The 19,284-nt window shown below is 44.2% G+C and overlaps 1 protein-coding gene across 3 annotated transcripts in view; it reads left to right on the top strand.

Moving 5' to 3' along the window:
- Positions 1-18,911, top strand: part of LOC121870045 (involucrin-like) — a 90,561-nt gene extending 71,650 nt beyond the window's left edge. For all 3 annotated transcript variants that reach the window (XM_042371785.1, XM_042371784.1, XM_042371786.1), the window contains 3 exons: positions 8,316-8,823; positions 14,464-14,598; positions 18,821-18,911. In XM_042371785.1, the coding sequence (XP_042227719.1) occupies positions 8,316-8,823; positions 14,464-14,598; positions 18,821-18,891 (714 nt within the window). In that variant the 3' untranslated portion in view covers positions 18,892-18,911. The remainder of the gene's footprint in view (positions 1-8,315; positions 8,824-14,463; positions 14,599-18,820) is intronic.
- The last annotated feature ends 373 nt before the right edge of the window (positions 18,912-19,284 follow it).

Below are 19,284 nucleotides of genomic sequence, written 5' to 3'. Positions count from 1 at the left end.
CAGGAAAACCAGCTCACACCCGCTCTTCATGATTCTTCTCTCAAACAGCGTCCTTGAGAGCTGCACCTCCTCTTCCTTCTCCCCTCCCTCAGGGTATTGCTGACGGAGGAGCGAGCTTTCTTGATGAATAAATGTAGTAGTTGGTCGTTGGCGGGGCGGGGCGGGGCGGGGCGGGGCGGGACGGGACGGGACGGGACGGGACAGGACGGGACGGGACGGGACGGGAATCGGAGCAGGGAGGTGAGAGGCAGAAAGTCTTTGCGTTCGTCTCGATAGTTGGTGATGGTGGGTGGGGAAGGTAAAGGTAGTGTGTGTGTGTGTGTGTGTGTGTGTGTGCTTGGATTACGTTACATGCCTTTGTACTCACACGGATGCATTTCATGTTTCTTGTATGACTATGACACATTGTTGTTTCTTGAGGCGGCCACTGTGTATGAGAGCGACGCAGTAACTGGGTCACGGGAAGGTGTGTGTCTCTCTGCTGTGTGGTGGAAAAAAATAATCCAAATCTGACAATATAACTTCACGAGGAAACTGAAGACGTATTGTATATATTTATAACGTTGATGTCAAGTTGTCTATCAATCTGTAATTGTAAAGAAATTAATTGATTAAATATATGTTGTGTATTCTGCTGACACTGTCTATACGACGCCTCCCTATCAGCTAACCTAACCTAACCAAACGTATCATCTCACGAATAGCGTTAAGGTTTGTAATCATCAAGTGACATATGATGGGGTGTTTACTCTGCAGGTGGTCCCATTAGGCTATGTTTAATCCGTCACCACAACACCGTGCACGACGAGGGTGATGTGCACGTCACCACAACACCGTGCACGACGAGGGTGATGTGCACGTCACCACAACACCGTGCACGACGAGGGTGATGTGCACGTCACCACAACACCGTGCACGACGAGGGTGATGTGCACGTCACCACAACACCGTGCACGACGAGAGTGATGTGCACGTCACCACAACGTAACATTAACCAAATAACATATGTCATGTCACGATATGACGTGACTTGACTTGACTTGACATGCATCAAATAGGTGTCTTTAACAGTAACAACACATCAAGTGAATTTTTAAAACCAAATTTATATATTATCTCATCTTTACTAAAGCTGCTTCACTGGAATCATTCTGGTGCCATTAAATACCTGGAACTAAGTCACTGGAGCCATTATATACTTGGACCTTAGTCACTGGAGCCATTAAGTACTTGAATCATAGTCACTGGAGCCATTAAGTACTTGGATTGACATTTGACATGCATTTCAAATACTAAAGCTGCTTGTCTTTAACAGTAAGTCATCGGAGCCATTATACTTGGATCTTAGTCACTGGAGCCATTAAGTACTTGAATCATAGCTGGAGCTATTAAGCACTTGGATTTTAGTCACTGGAGCCAAGCACTTGGATTTTAGTCACTGGAGCCATTAAGTACTTGAATCATAGTCACTGGAGCCATTAAGTACTTGGATTTTAGTCACTGGAGCCATTAAATACCTGGAGCATAATAATTGGAGCTATTAAATACCTGGAGCTAAGTCACTGGGGCCATTAAATATCTGGAGCTAAGTCAATGGAGTCATCAAACTTGGAGTAATGTCAATCTTCGTTAATATAAAGAGGAGAATTTAAAGGAAGGATAGGAGGGAGGAGGAAGGGACATGACAAAGGGAGGAGGAAGATTAGTGATAGATATGAAGAATGACGGTGAAGAGGAGGAGACAGACACACAAATAAAAAAACAGAGAGAGAGAGAGAGAGAGAGAGAGAGAGAGAGAGGTGAAAAACTGACAGACACCAACAATATATTAACTCGGTGACAAAAATCTATATTACTCCTCTTCCTTCCTCCTCTTCCTCCTCCTCTTCCTCCTCCTCCTCCTTCCCAAACAGAACTTTTAGACGCGAGTAAATCAAAGGAATAAAAAACATAAGGAAAAGCAAATACTAGCACCTGTAATATTGTTGGATAGAAAACCTGAATTAATAGAGATTATACCAGTAACATGATAAGCTGTGTTCTTCACTGTATGTAAAGAATGACACTGTTAATATTGGGTAATTCCGACGTAAGAAAAACACGGACAATTATTAACATTAATATTAAGGAATTCACACACACACACACACACTCTCTTAAGTCGCCTGGGGATCTGAGCAGATTTGTTAAGTCAGAATTGTGTGTGTGTGTGTGTGTGTGTGTGTGTGTGTGTGTGTGTGTGTGTGTGTGTGTGTGTGTGTGTGTGTGTGTGTGTGTGTGTGTGTGTGTGTGTGTGTGTGTGTGTGTGTGTGTTTCAGAGGTATTCGTGTACTGCTGACAACTGTGTGTTTATCATTCAGGGTTGTGTGTGTGTGTGTGTGTGTGTGTGTGTGTGTGTGTGTGTGTGTGTTCCCGAGATCTGAAACACAGAAACAGTTTAATATGTTTACCCTTAATTTTCTCGATGTTTACACCTGCGTAACTAAGAGGCAGCGGCTGACACAAGACACATGCACCAGGTTAAGAGAGAAGGAGAAAGCATGGATGATAAAGCAGAGTAAAAGACAATGAATGATTAAGGAAAGGGTGTAATAATATTGAAATAGGTACAGGAGGAGGGAGAGGGTGGGAGGGATGACCTAGTGAGTGAGGAAGCCTTGATAATCTTCTCTTTGAGCCTGTCCTTACCATGTCGACCTCCTCAGGCCAAAGCTGTCCTCGCCATGTCGTACCCTGCCCCCTCTACATCTTTCATCTCCTCTGCTCCTCTCCCCTGGGCGAGAGCTGGGGGTGTATAACAGACCCCTGGACCTTCTGCTGCAGCTGTGATGGACGACACACACACTGAGTCATCTGCCGCAGCTCTGAAAAACTAAGCCTCTTTATAGTATACAGAGAAGCACTGCACTCGACCGTTTTCACTTCCCCACAAGTAAATTTAGGTACCTTTTCACATCTGGGTGGGCAGGGAGTACCTCGGGCGTGAACCAATGACCTTTAGGATGACATGATACGAGTATTGTCTCCTCTCGGCTTCCGCTCCCTGTCCTGATAATAACCACAGAATAATGCAGTCGTCAACCCTGTGAGTTGTTTATTTATTGACATAAATTTAAAGTGTTATTTTTTCTCTAGTGACTTGTAATTTCCAGGTAACAACGTAATTATATGTTATCATGGTATTCCTAACAAACTACGGGCACTGTTATGTAATCCCGTTTTGTATTTTGTACTTATTCATTCTGTTGGTTGTGAAAGAAGTGACTATTATTAATGTTTGTAAAGATTATTATAACGTGTGTCCCAGTCCTGTTGTTCCGTTGTTTACCGTGCGTGTATGTGTCCTAACTCTATAATGAAATAATAATAATTATTATTTTTCTTTTATTATTATTATCATCATTATTATTATTAACCAACACCCCACTCACTCACAACCCCCACTCACTCACAACCCCCACTTACCCACAACCCCCACTCACTCACAACCCCCACTTACCCACCATCCCCACTCATGGCTCACACAGTGTTAATTTGAGACAAGTGGATTACCGCTTGTTGATCCTCTCTCTCTCTCTCTTTCTTCTTCTTCGTCAATACACCTTTCACTGCCCGCCTCTTCTTTATGTGTCCCCTCCTTTACCCTGTGTTCTCGCTCCCTTACTTTTGTTTACTATGATCAGCACCATTAGGTTGTGGCCTCTTACACACTGTCAGAACTGACACCTCCCAGGACTGACACTTGCTAGGACTAGCACCTGCTAGGACTGACACCTGTAAGAACTGACACCTCTCAGGACTGACACCTTCTAGGACTGACGTCTTCTAAGACTGACACCTTTTATGACTGACACCTGCTGAGACTGACACCTGTCAGGACTGTCACATTTCAGGACTACTACTACTATTACTAACACCTGTTAGGAATGACACTTGTCAGAACTGACACTTTTAGGACTAACACCTGTCAAAACTAACACTTAGGACTGACATCTGCTAGGAGTGACACCTGCTAGGACTGACACCTGCTAGGAATGACACTTGTCAGGACTGACACTTTTAGGACTGACACCTGTCAAAACTAACACCTAGGATTGACATCTGCTAGGAGTGACACCTGTCAAAACTAACACTTAGGACTCACATCTGCTAGGAGTGACACCTGTCAGGACTGACACCTGCTAGGACTGACACCTGCTAGGACTGGGACCTATATGACCCTAAATCGGGGAGGGACGGATACTTGGGAGGGACGGATACTTTAAACAAGCAAGAAAAAAATAAATGGTGAGGAATGGAGAGAGAAAGAGAAGGTGTAGAGGGAGAGAAGGTGAATAGAGGGTGAGAGACCGAATGGGGGAAAAAGAAAGAAGATGGGAGGAAAAAGGAAATGTAAGGAGACAGAATGAATGAAGGGAATGAGACAACTATTGACGGAAATAAAGGAGAAGGGAGGAGGGAAGAGAGCCGTAAGAAGTAAAGATACACGGTTAGGAAAGAGGTAGACAGGAGGAGGAGGAGGATAATGTATGCTGTGTGTCTTGACGAGTCTCCAAGAACCATTCCAACTTGTTTCGTCTCTGTGGTGGTTCCTCTGAGGAGTGCTACGTCATTCTCAAGGTCACTACATTATAGTAATGTAGTAAAGTAGCGTCAGTGGTACAGTATAAACAAAACAACGTGGATCTAAGCCAAATGCAAACAATATAAACACAACTTGGTGACGTTTTTAGCTCGTCTGTTTACAAGGGTAACAAAGGTGTATTGTCACAGCCCTGGCGTCGTCTTCATCGTTCGGGTAAATCGTTATCTTTAGCTTGGTCGCCTACAACACGTCTATTCTTGTTCATCATGTGCATGACAGAGTGCGAGTAATTGACAGAGTCCTTAAAGAAAAAATATTTACGGTGCCGTCTCTCACGAGGAGTTAGTGAGGTAGAGATTGTTGTTGTGTTGTCACGGTTCGTCTCCCGCTTTGGAACACTGGCGGAACATAAACGATAAAACCTAAACGGTGTTTCACAAAGTGCACTGACTGGGGCAAAAGAATGGATCGTCGTGAAGGCTCCAGCAAGACCCAGGAGCGACGCAGCCAGCGAGTGTATGCGTGTGTGCGCGCTGAGCCAAGACACGGACTGGGAAAACAGCGGAAAGAGGAGGAACGAGCCGCGCCATCTTAATATATGTCTCGAGGAAGATGCACTCGGGCCACAACACACACCATCAGTTGTCCTCATCTACATTTTCCGACTCGTTGACTGCCTTGAGGTCAGGGGAGTGGGGTTGTGAGGACGACTTGGTGACAGTGGCCGGAGAGGTGAGACTCGTGTCGCCTCCTGTCTGGGTTGTGATTGATGCTGAACTCAGTTACGTCCTTTATATGGTACACTACAGGGTTAATGACTCTTGGCTTGTCGAGGCAGCAGGGAACTTTGTGAGACACATTTATGATTCTGTCAAAGGAAACGAGGTGATTGATCTGGATTTTTCTGGACTATGGTCCTCCACCCTGATCGTTTCCGGGCTGTGTTTACCAGGCCTCCCAGATTTTCCATCACGTTGGGGACCCACCTTATAATTTGAGTCATATATCCCAGTCTCCGCCTTCCCCTGGCCCTCCTACCATCAATTTACCCACCAATATTGCTACTATTATCCCCTCATCCCTAATTATATGGCCAAAGTATCTAATTTTCTCTATCCTATAAATTTCAATGATTTTCCTTGTTATTCTTACCAATTTTAGTACACCTTTATTTGTTTTCCTATAAATACAACTTATTCATAGCAGGTGAACAAAAGAAATAAGACTATGGAATAACCTGATACACTCGTCAAGGGGCAAAACAATACTCCTGACAGAGACCTTCACACGGCTTGATAAAAACATCATATTCCGTGATTGAAGGAGTTAAGGGAGGTGCTGAGGAAGGACAGGTTCTCTCCACCACCGAGAGGACAACACAATAATTCTGTGTAGATGATGACAGGATGGAGAGTGTGGGTCTTCCCCGGTGTTTGTTTATTTTGCTGATACTTACTGTACGTCCTCCTGGCCTGTAGACCGGTACGTCCTCCTGGCCTGTATACCGGTACGTCCTCCTGGCCTGTATACCGGTACGTCCTCCTGGCCTGTAGACCGGTACGTCCTCCTGGCCTGCATACCGGTACGTCCTCCTGGCCTGTATACCGGTACGTCCTCCTGGCCTGTATACCGGTACGTCCCTCCTGGCCTGTATACCGGTACGTCCTCCTGGCCTGTATACCGGTACGTCCTCTGGCCTGTGCCGGTACGTCCTCTGGCCTGCATACCGGTACGTCCTCCTGGCCTGCATACCGGTACGTCCTCCTGGCCTGCATACCGGTACGTCCTCCTGGCCTGCATACCGGTACGTCCTCCTGGCCTGCATGCCGGTATCACTTTAGACACATTAACAAGTGTCAAGAGACAGATGTCAGGTAAAACAGCTGACGTCACTTAACTGTTTGTCTCAACACCTACAGTGTAACTCTCATTAAATGTTTGGTCACCGAGTGGACATGACTAAATTCATCTCTCCTGGATTACAGTTTCATGTCGCCATAAAAGATAAGAATGTTTAATTCAAAATATATCATTGTATGTGAGTCGCTGGCTCGATCCCGGGCACCCACAGTCCACCCAGCTGTAAACGAGTACCTAAATTTACAGTTGGGGAAGTGGAGGCGGTTGAATACAGTGCCGCCCACGCTGCTGTTTCTTTGTGTGCAAAATATGGGCCGACGAGCCTATGAGACCCACAGGCAGAACTCGTTTATGTTGTATGTGTATTGTACAACTGCATGTGCATGTACAGGACAGTTTTTCAGGACAAAACTGGAACACTAATGATTCCTCTTGTTATCGCTCTGGATATACGATAACTCTCCACGTTTTTCGTTTTTTTTTCTTTATCCACTCAACTGTTGCCATAAAAGTTTCACACTTCCGATTCAACAAAAACATCTGGTTTAGTTTTAGCGAAACTTAATAGGATGTTTCTCGGGTTAGTTGTCTCCTCTCAATAGTAGTACAAACTATCTGTACTTGGGAAGGTCGATGAATTTCAGAACAAACACTGACTCCTGTTGTCTCGGTAGGTTGCCAAAATCCCTCGTCCGTTGTGTCATGTTTTTTTTTCAAAAATTTTGTTTAGATAGTTTTTGGAGTGACTATTCAACTGACATTAGTGTTGCCCATCTCAGGAGTACTACATTACCCAACCAGAGTCCTATGGGAGTCCTATGGGAGTCCTATGGGAGTCTAGTGGTTAATATTGAACGCAGTATTGGACACACACACACACACACACACACACACACACACACACACACACACACACACACACACACACACACACACACATTCCTGCAGCATTAATCACCCCATTCCTGTAGCATTAATCACCCATTCCTGTATCACCCCATTCCTGGCATTAATCACCCCCATTCCTGTAGCATTAATCACCCATTCCCTGCAGCATTAATCACCCCTCTTCCCTCCCCTCTCCCTCCCTAACCTTCTCCTCCCCTCCCCTAACCTTCTCCTCCCCTCCTCTCCCCTCCCCTCCTCTCCTATGAATCACAACTAAAGCTGATTAACATTACAAGATTTGCATATGAGAGAACGACACTATTTATAGAAGCGTTGGTTTAAGGTAAAACCTTTTGATGATGATAATAATGGTTTTAGGTATAAAGCTTAAACCATCGTCCTCAAAGGGTAGTCAGGGATTACCTTAAAGTTATTTCCCTAAGTTTATGGTAAAAATTCTAATTTGGCGCAATTCACGGTAATGGCGCTTCAGGTAAAAGGTATTAGCTGGGCTGAAGCAAACTTATACTCAGCTTCACTTATACACCTGCCTGGTCCATATCCTCTTAACCTACCTGGACACACCATTAGAGTGTTTAATATTTATGGTAAGTAAGTCAATGATAAGGGTAACTGTTGAAGTGTGTCTCTCTCTCTCTCTCTCTCTCTCTCTCTCTCTCTCTCTCTCTCTCTCTCTCTCTCTCTCTCTCTCTCTCTCTCTTTGTGTCTGTCTGTCTGTCTCATAAGTTAAACCCTTTGTTACATCAGATGATTTTATGAATTAACATTACATTTTCTTTATAGATATTAACGTCTATCTATTGTTTAGTTCATTGTTTACACGTATTAACGTTGTTTATTGTTTACATTAAGCAACGTTATCGTTTACATGAACTGTATTAGCGCCTTTTGTTTACCTATTGTCTACACTTTAGGTAGCAACTTATTGTCTACACCTATTAACGCCACATATTGTTTACAGGGTGTGAATGGGAAGATCCACTTCGCTGTCTCCCCAAAAGACCAGCGTTACTATCTGCCCGTCTCCTCCCTCCGGCCTGTGGAGCCCCCCGAGCAGGTCGAGGAGGAGGAGGAGGGCCTTCGCTTACTGCCACAAGACCTCGGCCTCCAACCCCAGCAGGTGTACCCGGGGGAGTTTTTCCAATACCAGGATGAGGAACAACAGGACCCATCCCAGTACCAACCCCAGTACAGGTACGAACCCCGACGACCCCAGGAGCAGGACCAGTATCAACCCCAGTTCCTCCCGCGGCTGCCGTATAGTCGGTATCCTGAGGAGGCCGTGTACGATGTCCGGCGGCTGGACCCCAGGCTGATGGGAGCAGAAGGCGAGCGGGAGGAGATGGAGGAGGAGAACACCGGGCGGGAAGAGATCAAGCGCCTCATGGTGGATGAAAATGACGATTATAATGTCGATAAAAACACGAAGACGGCAGAAGAAGCAGAGACGACGGTGGCGCCTCAAAAAGGTGAGAAATAAATATTTTTTAGGCCAATGTAAAACACAAATAAACAAGTAGTTGGTCTTAGTAAGTTTTTTGGTCATTTGTGTTTCGATAATTGTCACAGGAATATTTAACGTATATTTTTATCGGTTGAATATAAGGCTATAAACAAGTAAACAATACAAGCAACCATTTTACCAGGAGATTTCGTCATTCTACCATGAACTGACGATTTTTTTTACCTAATCTAACCATTAGGATTGGGGCCCATTAGAACAGGGCCCCAGCTCTAGTATTTATGTTACATTACATTACGATAATGTCCCAATACTAATAACTAGTTTAAAGCTTCAATCTTAATAATAATCAGATGTGATTAGCTAGGGTCTATTACGACTGGGGCCAACTAGGACTTGGACCTACTAAGCCTGGGACCTAGTAAGGCTGGGGCTTGCAAAGACTAAGGCTTACTAAGACTTGGGCCTTCTAAGTCTTAAGACCCATTTATCCTCCACCTTTCCTCATCCACATAACTAAATATCTGTATAAACATTTAAAATTTTCCGAGGCAAATAAAGCCTAATCCCCGCCTCTGTGCGTCCATCAATCAGTAGCCGTCACTGTCAGGTTTACACTCCACCAGCGCTGCCAAAATGAAATTACCCAGAAATTAATGGAAATATTATTGGTTAGGGTTATATAATTTACACACGGACACAAGGACGCACTTACACACCTACACACGTACACATGCACACTGACACCTACACACCGACACATTACACACTTACACACCGCCAAATTGACACACTTACACCCCGAAGCACGTACACACCGACACATGTACACACTGACAAACACCAACACATTTATATACTTACACACGGACACACTGAGACACGTACGCACACACTGATACACCTACACACGGACACACTTACACACCTACGCACCTACACATGCACACCGACACACTTACACACGGACACACTTATATACTTACACACGGACACACTTACACACAAACCGATGCATCTACACACCGATACCCCTACACACGTACACACACAAAGCTGACATACCTACACACACTTACATGTATACATTCATTAACCCAGTTGAGGAACATATGTGACTTCATGATCATAAATAAGGTGAATAAACGTCTCTTGAGTTGTGTTAGATGAGAGCAAAGGTGACAAGGTGAAACATACTGAAACATGCCATCTAGGTGACACATAGTAACTTAAACATGCCATCTAGGTGACACATAGTAAGTTAAACATGCCATCTAGGTGACACATAGTAAGTTAAACATGCCATCTAGGTGAAACATACTTAAACATGCCATCTAGGTGACACATAGTAAGTTAAACATGCCATCTAGGTGAAACATACTGAAACATGCCATCTAGGTGACACATAGTAAGTTAAACATGCCATCTAGGTGACACATAGTAAGTTAAACATGCCATCTAGGTGACAGTGTGGAGACGACCAGCGACCTAGATACTGAATATAATATTGAGGGCAGGTTAAGTGAAGGTTCATTAATGCCATATGAAGGTGTTCAGGTGACCAAGTGTGAGGAGCCAGGTGTATCACGTGTGCCAAGACAGGGGTTTGAGGATGGGTGAGGGTACTGTGATGTGTGAGGATGGGGAGAGAGGTACTGTGATGTGTGAGGATGGGGAGAGATGTACTGTGATGTGTGAGGATGGGGAGAGGTACTGTGATGTGTGGGGATGGGGAGAGGTACTGTGATGTGTGGGGATGGGGAGAGGTACTGTGATGTGTGAGGATGGGGAGAGTACTGTGATGTGTGAGGATGGGGAGAGGTACTGTGATGTGTGGGGATGGGGAGAGGTACTGTGATGTGTGGGGATGGGGAGAGGTACTGTGATGTGTGAGGATGGGGAGAGCTACTGTGATGTGTGAGGATGAGGAGGAATGTGGTAGTAATGAGGCGTTCATATGGGAAAAGGGAAAAGATTTGAATATTTAGAAGATGTATGGTTAACCTGGGGGATGTTAATGGGGAGTATAGTACACGGTGATGGGGGTTGGTGAGGAGGAGGAGGACCAGCAGTGGGAAGAAGTATGAACGTCTGAAAGATTCCATTAAGTCGTAGTCGCGGGGATGTCCTCATTGGGAGAAAACAATGACATCGTTTAATATTCCTTTCACTGAATTTGTTGTCGGTAAATGTTTTAATCTGAAAATTGTATTGTTCATTTATTTTCCCCATTTTGGGAGTTTTATTGAATCTTTTTGCATGTTAGAATGTCTTATAGTAACCATTCTATTTAAAACACACACACGTGCAGGATGTGTTTGAGCCGGATCTTGAATGTAGTAATTTGTTTACCTTGTGAGGAAACCGGTTAGGATTAAATTGGAAAATCCTCCCACCAAATGGTCCATTACGCCAGGAGGTCTGGCAACAGGAATTACCCATTGCCGTCTGGATCACGACTCCCCGGGGCCCAGTCTTGTTTGTGTAGGCTAATGGTGCGTTTCTGTCGCCGCTGCCCGCCCACGACACTCTCCTAGTAGTGGCCAGTGATACTCTCTCTCTCTCTCTCTCTCTTATAGGTCATCATTCTATATCAAACAAAAGGCGTTACGTGGTAAGCGGGACCACTGAATTGGCCCACGAGTCAATAGCTACCATCCCTTTACACACAGAGCTATTGTATGTAGATTTACTCTCATCTAAGTATGTTCGCTTCTTCCTTTACAAGACAAAATTAGGATATCTTACTCCTTTAGCGTCATCTATCATTCTCTATCCGTGTCTTCTGTTGTTGGTCATTGTAATAAAGTTTGGTCAGGCGTTTTTTTATTGTTACGCTTTGTCAGTATCTAGAAAGTAGTAATAACAAAAACAATGTATGATTCCCTAGTTCCTATGAGTTTATAAGAGAAGTGAGTTGCGTTAATCAGGTAATATACGAGCTATAATTGTCTGTTATTGGACACTACTCGGGTCTATCATCACTACTGTTGTTAAATTGTTTCTTGCATGGTCCACCAGTAACCAAAGTCACATGGCTTCCACAGAGTCACTTTGTGTATTGTATTAACTGAGGGACCAGGAGCTTCTTACCTCACTATGTGTTAAATAATGCAGTGTGTGAGAGGCGAGAAAAAGATTGACTACGTATTGTATGCTAAGTCATTCTATTTTAATTTTCTGAACGACCTATCTAAATGCTTATGGCTGAGGATTCATTCGTCTATGGAGGCAATATACGGGTATAGCTAGAGAAAAACAGGATTATGTAAACAGTTTGCTAGACTTGCCACTGATATACAACATTTGTGCTTTACGTCAAATTTCACTTGAACTTTTAAGGTTTTAAGTCAATTTACACAGTTGAAATGTCATGTGTCTTGAGACCCTTCACTTGCAGTTGAATGAATTTATAATTAATTAGTTATCAAAAATTAAATTGCTAGTGTTACAGAGGACTTTAAATTCCCCGTTTAATTGTTGTTATTGAACTCCGTAAGGAACATTAGCAACTAAAGTTATATCGCCACCAGCCAGAGCCTCCGTCCGACCGTGTCCTTTGATATTCTGCCTCATTCTGCTTCCTTCTGAGCCCAAAGTTTATAGCAGTCCTTAATGACGCACTGAAGAGGCAGGAAGACCTTCAATCTAAGCTTGTTGAAGTTCCCCATCCTGGTGGTGTCAACACTGCCTGACCCCCACCTCCTGAGGAGATCTAGTGTAAACATGACCCACACTCCATGGAAGAAGAGACGAGATAGTAACACGATATTATTCCTTCACTAGACAGGCTGACAGTTAAGGTATATGGATTAACTAGACTAGATACCACTCCTCCCAGACCTAAACTGTTGGCTTATTTACAAAAGTCAAAATACAATGAAACATAAGGATCACTTTATTAAGCTTATAAATATGCTTGACACTTGGCAAAAATTTAATGAAAACACGAAACAAGTTTTAGATAATTTGTTGTGGTTGATTCATACACAAGTACAGTACAAGGAACAACTCTTGATACTGTTACGCACCGAGCGACGCGCAGCTGCTCCAGGTAGAAGAGACTTGAGTTGATGGATTAATCTCAGCTACCTTGAGAGTCATTAATGGTACTAACTGTTCCACCTTATCTGTTTGAAATTGGAGAAAATTGATGAACTGACACACACACACACACACACACACACACACACACACACACACACACACACACACACACACACACACACACAGTGAAGGACGTCATACTAAAGAGATTAAGAGGTTCATCTAATTTGTCTCTTCATCAGTGACTGGACTTTACCTCACCCTTATTTAATCTTCCGCCTCCACCTCTTCTTCCACCCCTCCTCCACCTCTTCCTCCACCCCGCATCCACCTCTTCCTCCACCCCTCCTCCACCTCTTCCCCCACCCCGCTTCCAGATGCCATGTAGAGGGTGTGGGTGGAAGGGAAATTACTTAGTGGTTCCATTGGTTGAGTCTTTCCTTCGTTACCTGGTTGATATCACAGACGTTTTTTGGGGCTGAGAATGATTTATTTTCTTCTTTACACTCCTACTCGTGAGCAGTGAGTGAGGCAGCCTGACACACCCAGTGAGTGAGGCAGCCTGACACACCCAGTGAGTGAGGCAGCCTGACACACCCAGTGAGTGAGGCAGCCTGACACACCCAGTGAGTGAAGCAGCCTGACACACCCAGTGAGTGAGGCAGCCTGACACACCCACAGCCTGCCAGTGCACACCCAGTGAGTGAGGCAGCCTGACACACCCAGTGAGTGAGGCAGCCTGACACACCCCAGCCTGACACCCAGTGAGTGAGGCAGCCTGACACACCCAGTGAGTGAGGCAGCCTGACACACCCAGTGAGTGAGGCAGCCTGACACACCCAGTGAGTGAGGCAGCCTGACACACCCAGTGAGTGAGGCAGCCTGACACACTGCGTCGTTCACCGCTGGGCTCAAGGGTCCCTGTGTTTTATATTACATAATTGTTATTTCTTATAAGGAGTTAATCGAGAATTAATCGGAGTTTATCGATTAATTTGATAAGAATTCGGTTAATATAAATTAAATTATCCGGTATTTTAAAGGTTAACTAGTTAAGTTAACTTTATCGTTAACTTGTAGAAGTTAACGATTAAGTTAATTAATTGCCCTATGCCTGCTAACTGTCAGACTAAAAAGGTAAGCCGGGGTCTTGTTCATACAGGATGATCCCAGTCCTTGAAGGTCCTAACCTAACCTAACCTAACCTAATTATTACCATTAGGCTCCAATACGAATGGTCCCCAGCACTAGTGGCCTGGCGTCGTCTGGTGGGCACAGGTCACCTTGAACATCGCTTCTTTATTTCACATTTTTTATAATTTTTATCATAATACTGGAGTCCTTCATCACCTCTTTCCTTGCTGCGCCACTTACCATCCTCCTGTGTGGACCACATTATATGGAGTACATCCAGTTTAGGCACCCAGCATATTTCACCTTATAATTAAACACCCTAACTTAACTTAACTTAACTTAACCTCCCCAGGTATAGTGTTTGGGTGTTTAATCATCGGGTAAATAAACTGGGGTATTGATCAGAGTACATGTATGTATTTCTTACTCGTGTTATTTCCTTCTAACACACTTCATCTGTCCACAGTGGCGACCTCTCAGCCCGAGGCGGTCAACTATATGCACCTGCGTCACTCGCCCTCTGAGGCCAAAGAATCCAGCTATGCCATCCACGACGCCAACCAACAGCAGCAGCCTCACCTCAGTGACCTCTACTTCACAGGTGGGTGACATGACGGGTCCTAAGGCTGTCTGAGTGTGTGTGTGTGTGTGTGTGTGTGTGTGTGTGTGTGTTGTGGAGGAGGGAATTTTGAATTTGAATTTTGTTGCAGGCAGCAGCTAGTTTATTGTGCACCCCATACTCATCCTGCGAGCGGTAGTGAAAAAGGGATTACAGAGTAGAGGTCCCAAAGGGTGTTTATCAAACCCTAGTGGTCAGGTGTTACGTAGTATTTCCAGTACGTTGTTGGTACACACTAGAATTTTGATTAGGTATGGAGGAGGAGGGGCTGTGTGTGTGTGTGTGTGTTGTGGAGAAGGGGCTGTGTGTGTGTGTGTGTGTGTTGTGGGGCTGTCTGTGTGTGTATGTTGGGAGGGGCTGTCTGTGTGTGTATGTATGTGGAGAAGGGGCTGTGTGTGTGTTGTGGAGAAGGGGCTGTCTGTGTGTGTGGAGGAGGAGGAGGAGGGGCTGTCTGTGTGTGTGTGTATGAAGGGAGGAGGAGGGCTGTCTGTGTGTGTGTGTGGAGGAGGAGGGGCTGTGTGTGTGTGTGTTGTGGCCAGGGTGCTGTGTGTGTGTGTGTGTGTGGTGTGTGTGTAGGGCTGTGTGGGTGGTGTAGGTGCTGTGTGTGGGTGGTGTGGGGTGCTGTGTGTGGGTGGTGTAGGGTGCTGTGTGTGGGTGGTGTGGGGTGCTGTGTGTGTGGGTGGTGTAGGGTACTGTGTGTAGGTGGTGTAGGGTACTGTGTGTAGGTGGTGTAGGGTACTGTGTGTAGGTGGTGTAGGGTACTGTGTGTAGGTGGTGTAGGGTACTGTGTGTAGGTGGTGTCTGTGTTGTTAGTAACCATAAATGAATGACCAAATCACTAACACTACATTTTGAAGGTATTAAAACTGAAATGAATAAAACCCTGAATAAACTCGTCTTGTCTCCTTAAAGATGATGAATTACTCAGCTGGTAGATATGAATAACGTTTGTATATTCAGTGTTCTTCATCATTCAAGAATATAAAAGTTTTCCTCAAGAATGATCGATTTTTACAGCTGAACTAGAAAGCATATTGATGGCCGGCTGTCTAGGGGGAGAAGTGTTGCTGGTGGTGAGGAAGATAGCGGTGAGTGAGGCAGCAGGGCCTAGTGTACAGCTGTCGGAGCGAGTGACAAGGGTTAGCAAGAGAAAGAGATAGAGACATATAGATAAATGACATCAATACATATTAGATGGAAACTGAGAGGAAGTAGAGAGATAGAAACTGAGATATTGCGAGAGAGAGAGATAATTAGCTCGGAAAATAGAGATACGAAAATATATAAGGAAATAAGATGAGACATAAGTAAATTTAGACAGATAGAGACAGAGAGAGATGGTGTCCGCGTGTTTCATCATTACAGTTGATATTTCAGGAGCAATACAGTAAGTAGCTTTTAGCAGCCAGCTCCAACAATTAGTCTGAAATTCAATATTGACGCTTCAATAATTCATGCTAATAATTTAACCAGATATTCCAGTGTTAATACTCGTGCTGATATTATTATTATTATTATTTTATTATTATTATTAGTAGTAGTATTAGTAGTAGTAGTAGTAGTAGTAGTAGTAGTAGTAGTAGTAGTAGTAGTAGTAGTAGTAGTATTAATGCCAGTGCTTATGACTTTATCACCAGAGTAGAGTATAAAACTCCGAGCGTCTGTCATCCCTTTCAGTCTCTGTATGAAACAAGGACAATGTGCGTGCGTATATATATCGAGTAAATCTATTGCCTTAATTGCAGTCCTGTTGCCTCTTTGTCGGAATATTCTCTCCCGGGTCATTCATCCATACAGTTGTTGTTATGAGCAGTATGGGTGGATCCAGTACTAGTCTCATAAAGGGACAAACTAATATAAGAGTTTAAACTTAATGTCCCGGGTACCTGTGGTGGCGGGACGGTGGCGGCATCATAAGTCCACCTGCCGGAGCTACACAAATAGCCCTCAGTCCTAGTAGACCCCAGTTCTAAGGGACCCCAGTTCTAAGAGACCCCACCTTGACCTAAAGACATAGCATTTAGGCACCATTAGGAGTAGTGCCCATTAGGAGTAGTGCCCATTAGGAGTAGGAATCATTTGGATCATTTTAGGACTGGGATCTATTTAGTCACTCACGCTCTCGTTTACACAAGGAAGTTACCGTGTGATGTTTAGTACAGTATCTCCATTAATGATAACTAAGACGGGTTGTGATGATCAAGGTGGTGACAGTCAGTACGTCATCATTAAGTTCAGCAACACACACACACACACACACACACACACACACACACACACACCAGCATTACAAGGATAAACTACCAGAGTCAAGGGAGTTTTTGATGCAGTAGAGGCTCTGCACAGGGGACGGCTGGGCTCTGGTAGCGTCCACTGTACCCTCGCTTCTATTTATACCGCGTGAATGTATAATATGAACCTGTTAGTGAAATGTTGTTGGGAGTTTGTCTCAATTTGAAGTACTTGTTAATATTCAGCTTTACGAGGGATGGTGTCCTCCACTTTAAGGTCAGTCAGTCGTCTGTGTACCACTCCTAGGATAACTGTATACTGCCGTTACAGTGATAAAACTCACTGTACTTGACTGTTAAGGATCAACACCGTGGTCATCCTCCTTCCTCATCTATTTAATAGCTGTCATCGTCGTCATTACTCTGGGGCCCAGTGATCGAGTAAACACAGTCAGGTGACTCAGTCTGTATATACACGATGTCTTGATAAGTGAACCGTGAACCTTAAGATGAACCCTAAACAATGTACATCAGTGCACGTGAGTCTCCTGACCCCAGAGAAAGTTTTGTACCAGAAGTCACCATAAACGTTGACAGATACCATAATACTAACTATTCTTGTACCACATAGACACACGCATGAACGTCTCGTGTACGGACACAGGTTCTAAAAATAGTTCCGTGCCATCTTGAAGTGACCCCATAATACCGTGCCACCCTCTCCAGGTACTGCACTATATCGTCTTACACACTGAGCCAGTCTATTATTTCCACCAGCGGACGACCCTCAGGCCCTGACGCCGCACAAAACGTAATATAATATTCATGAATACATTACTAAAGAACAGAGCCATTGTGGATATTAAGTTATTACCATGCAAAGCGCACCACAGTGATGAAAGATTCCAATGTGTTGCTCAAAATAGTCAGAGAGGAAATTTTCACTCAAGGTAGAGAGAGACGAGGATGGTTATTATTCAAACCCACGACAGGAAGGACAAGTAAACAAACACAGACGCCGTATAAGAGTTTACTAATGCCATGACATAATATATATTGACCAGAGTAACACAAAACAAGAATGAAGCAATGAAGGTACAAAGGAATATTGCATTTGCAGCCAGAAACCTGAAAATAGATGAATCTGTCAATATGTCTATTAGGAGCTGACTTGGGAATGGGGTTACAGGCCCAGGGGTAGAGGATCTGGGGGATAGGGGGAGGGGGGATTGGGGAGGAGGGGCTGGGGGAAGGAGCTGGGGGGGGAGCTGGAAGAGGAGGCTGGAGTAGAGGAGGCTGAGGGAGGGGGCTAGGGGAAGCGGCTTGGATACAAGAGCTGGAGAAGGGGCTGGGGTACAGGAGCTGGGGCAAGGAAGCTGGGGTGCGGTGAACTGGGGCTAGGAGGCTGGGGAGGAGACTAGGGAGAGTGGGCCGTGGTAGGGGAGTTGGACTGGGGTAGAGAATCTGGGGGATGGGGGAGGAGAAACCAAGGCAAAAGTATTTCAGAAATATTTAATAAACCTTTCAACGCCCGACTATAAATATATCCTGAACAAACACGCGTCATACACAGTCGCATCCAAAAATAGAGTAGTAAAGGATTTAACTCCTGCGAGTGTAAAGAGACGGAACAATAAAGTGTAACTGTACGCTAAGAGATGTAACAAGCGGGTAGGTAAATATTACGGGGGATTATTTCTCGACCGCCTTCATGTGGGTTACAATGGATCCTGAGCTCGGGTTCTCAACTGGCTCAGCCATGTTAATATAGTTATTATTATCCACTCTGTATCTTTGACTGTACATATCTCCTTTCAAATATGCAATGTAGTGTACTTTACCCCCCTTAAGTATATCATTCACTATACTTTTCTTTTATAAGTGTGTAATGTAATGTACTTGTATCATTTATGTATAAAATTTATTCCTATCACTAAGACCAGGCTGTTGACATCCACCTCCTCTTCCTTTAGCTGTGGTTGCTGGCTGCACCGCCGTGGCTGTGTGTGGCGTCATCGGGGCTGGCATCTGTTGGTATAGGTGAGTACCCTTCACTACACGTTAATTAATGAAGCCTTTCTTGGTCTCCCTTGTATTCTTTGTCTCGGTGCAGCTCTGAGGCACAGCTGTGGTTCTCTTGTTTAAGCGTCTGTTTACGTTTCTCGGTGTTTAGAAATTTATTTCCGGTTTACTTTCAGATATTTGTTCTATATTGATATTACCTGATATCCTGATACTTATTTATGACTTACAAGACATGACTTCCGTTTGATTATTCAGTTATTCACCAGTATTTTAGTTTACATATTTAGGTTAAATTGCCCATTGTCCCTTAAGTTTGTGTTATTTCTAATCGACAGAAAAATAATACAGCTTTACTACAAATTGTGATGATACTTTTGAAGGTAAATATCAAGAGAATTTAGGTACAGGTGTT

Source organism: Homarus americanus, unplaced genomic scaffold (genome assembly GCF_018991925.1).
Source record: "Homarus americanus isolate GMGI-L3 unplaced genomic scaffold, GMGI_Hamer_2.0 scaffold19691, whole genome shotgun sequence".
Lineage (NCBI taxonomy): Eukaryota > Metazoa > Arthropoda > Malacostraca > Decapoda > Nephropidae > Homarus > Homarus americanus.
The sequence above is the reverse complement of the archived record's forward strand: the minus strand, read 5'-3'. Positions and strand labels throughout refer to the sequence as shown.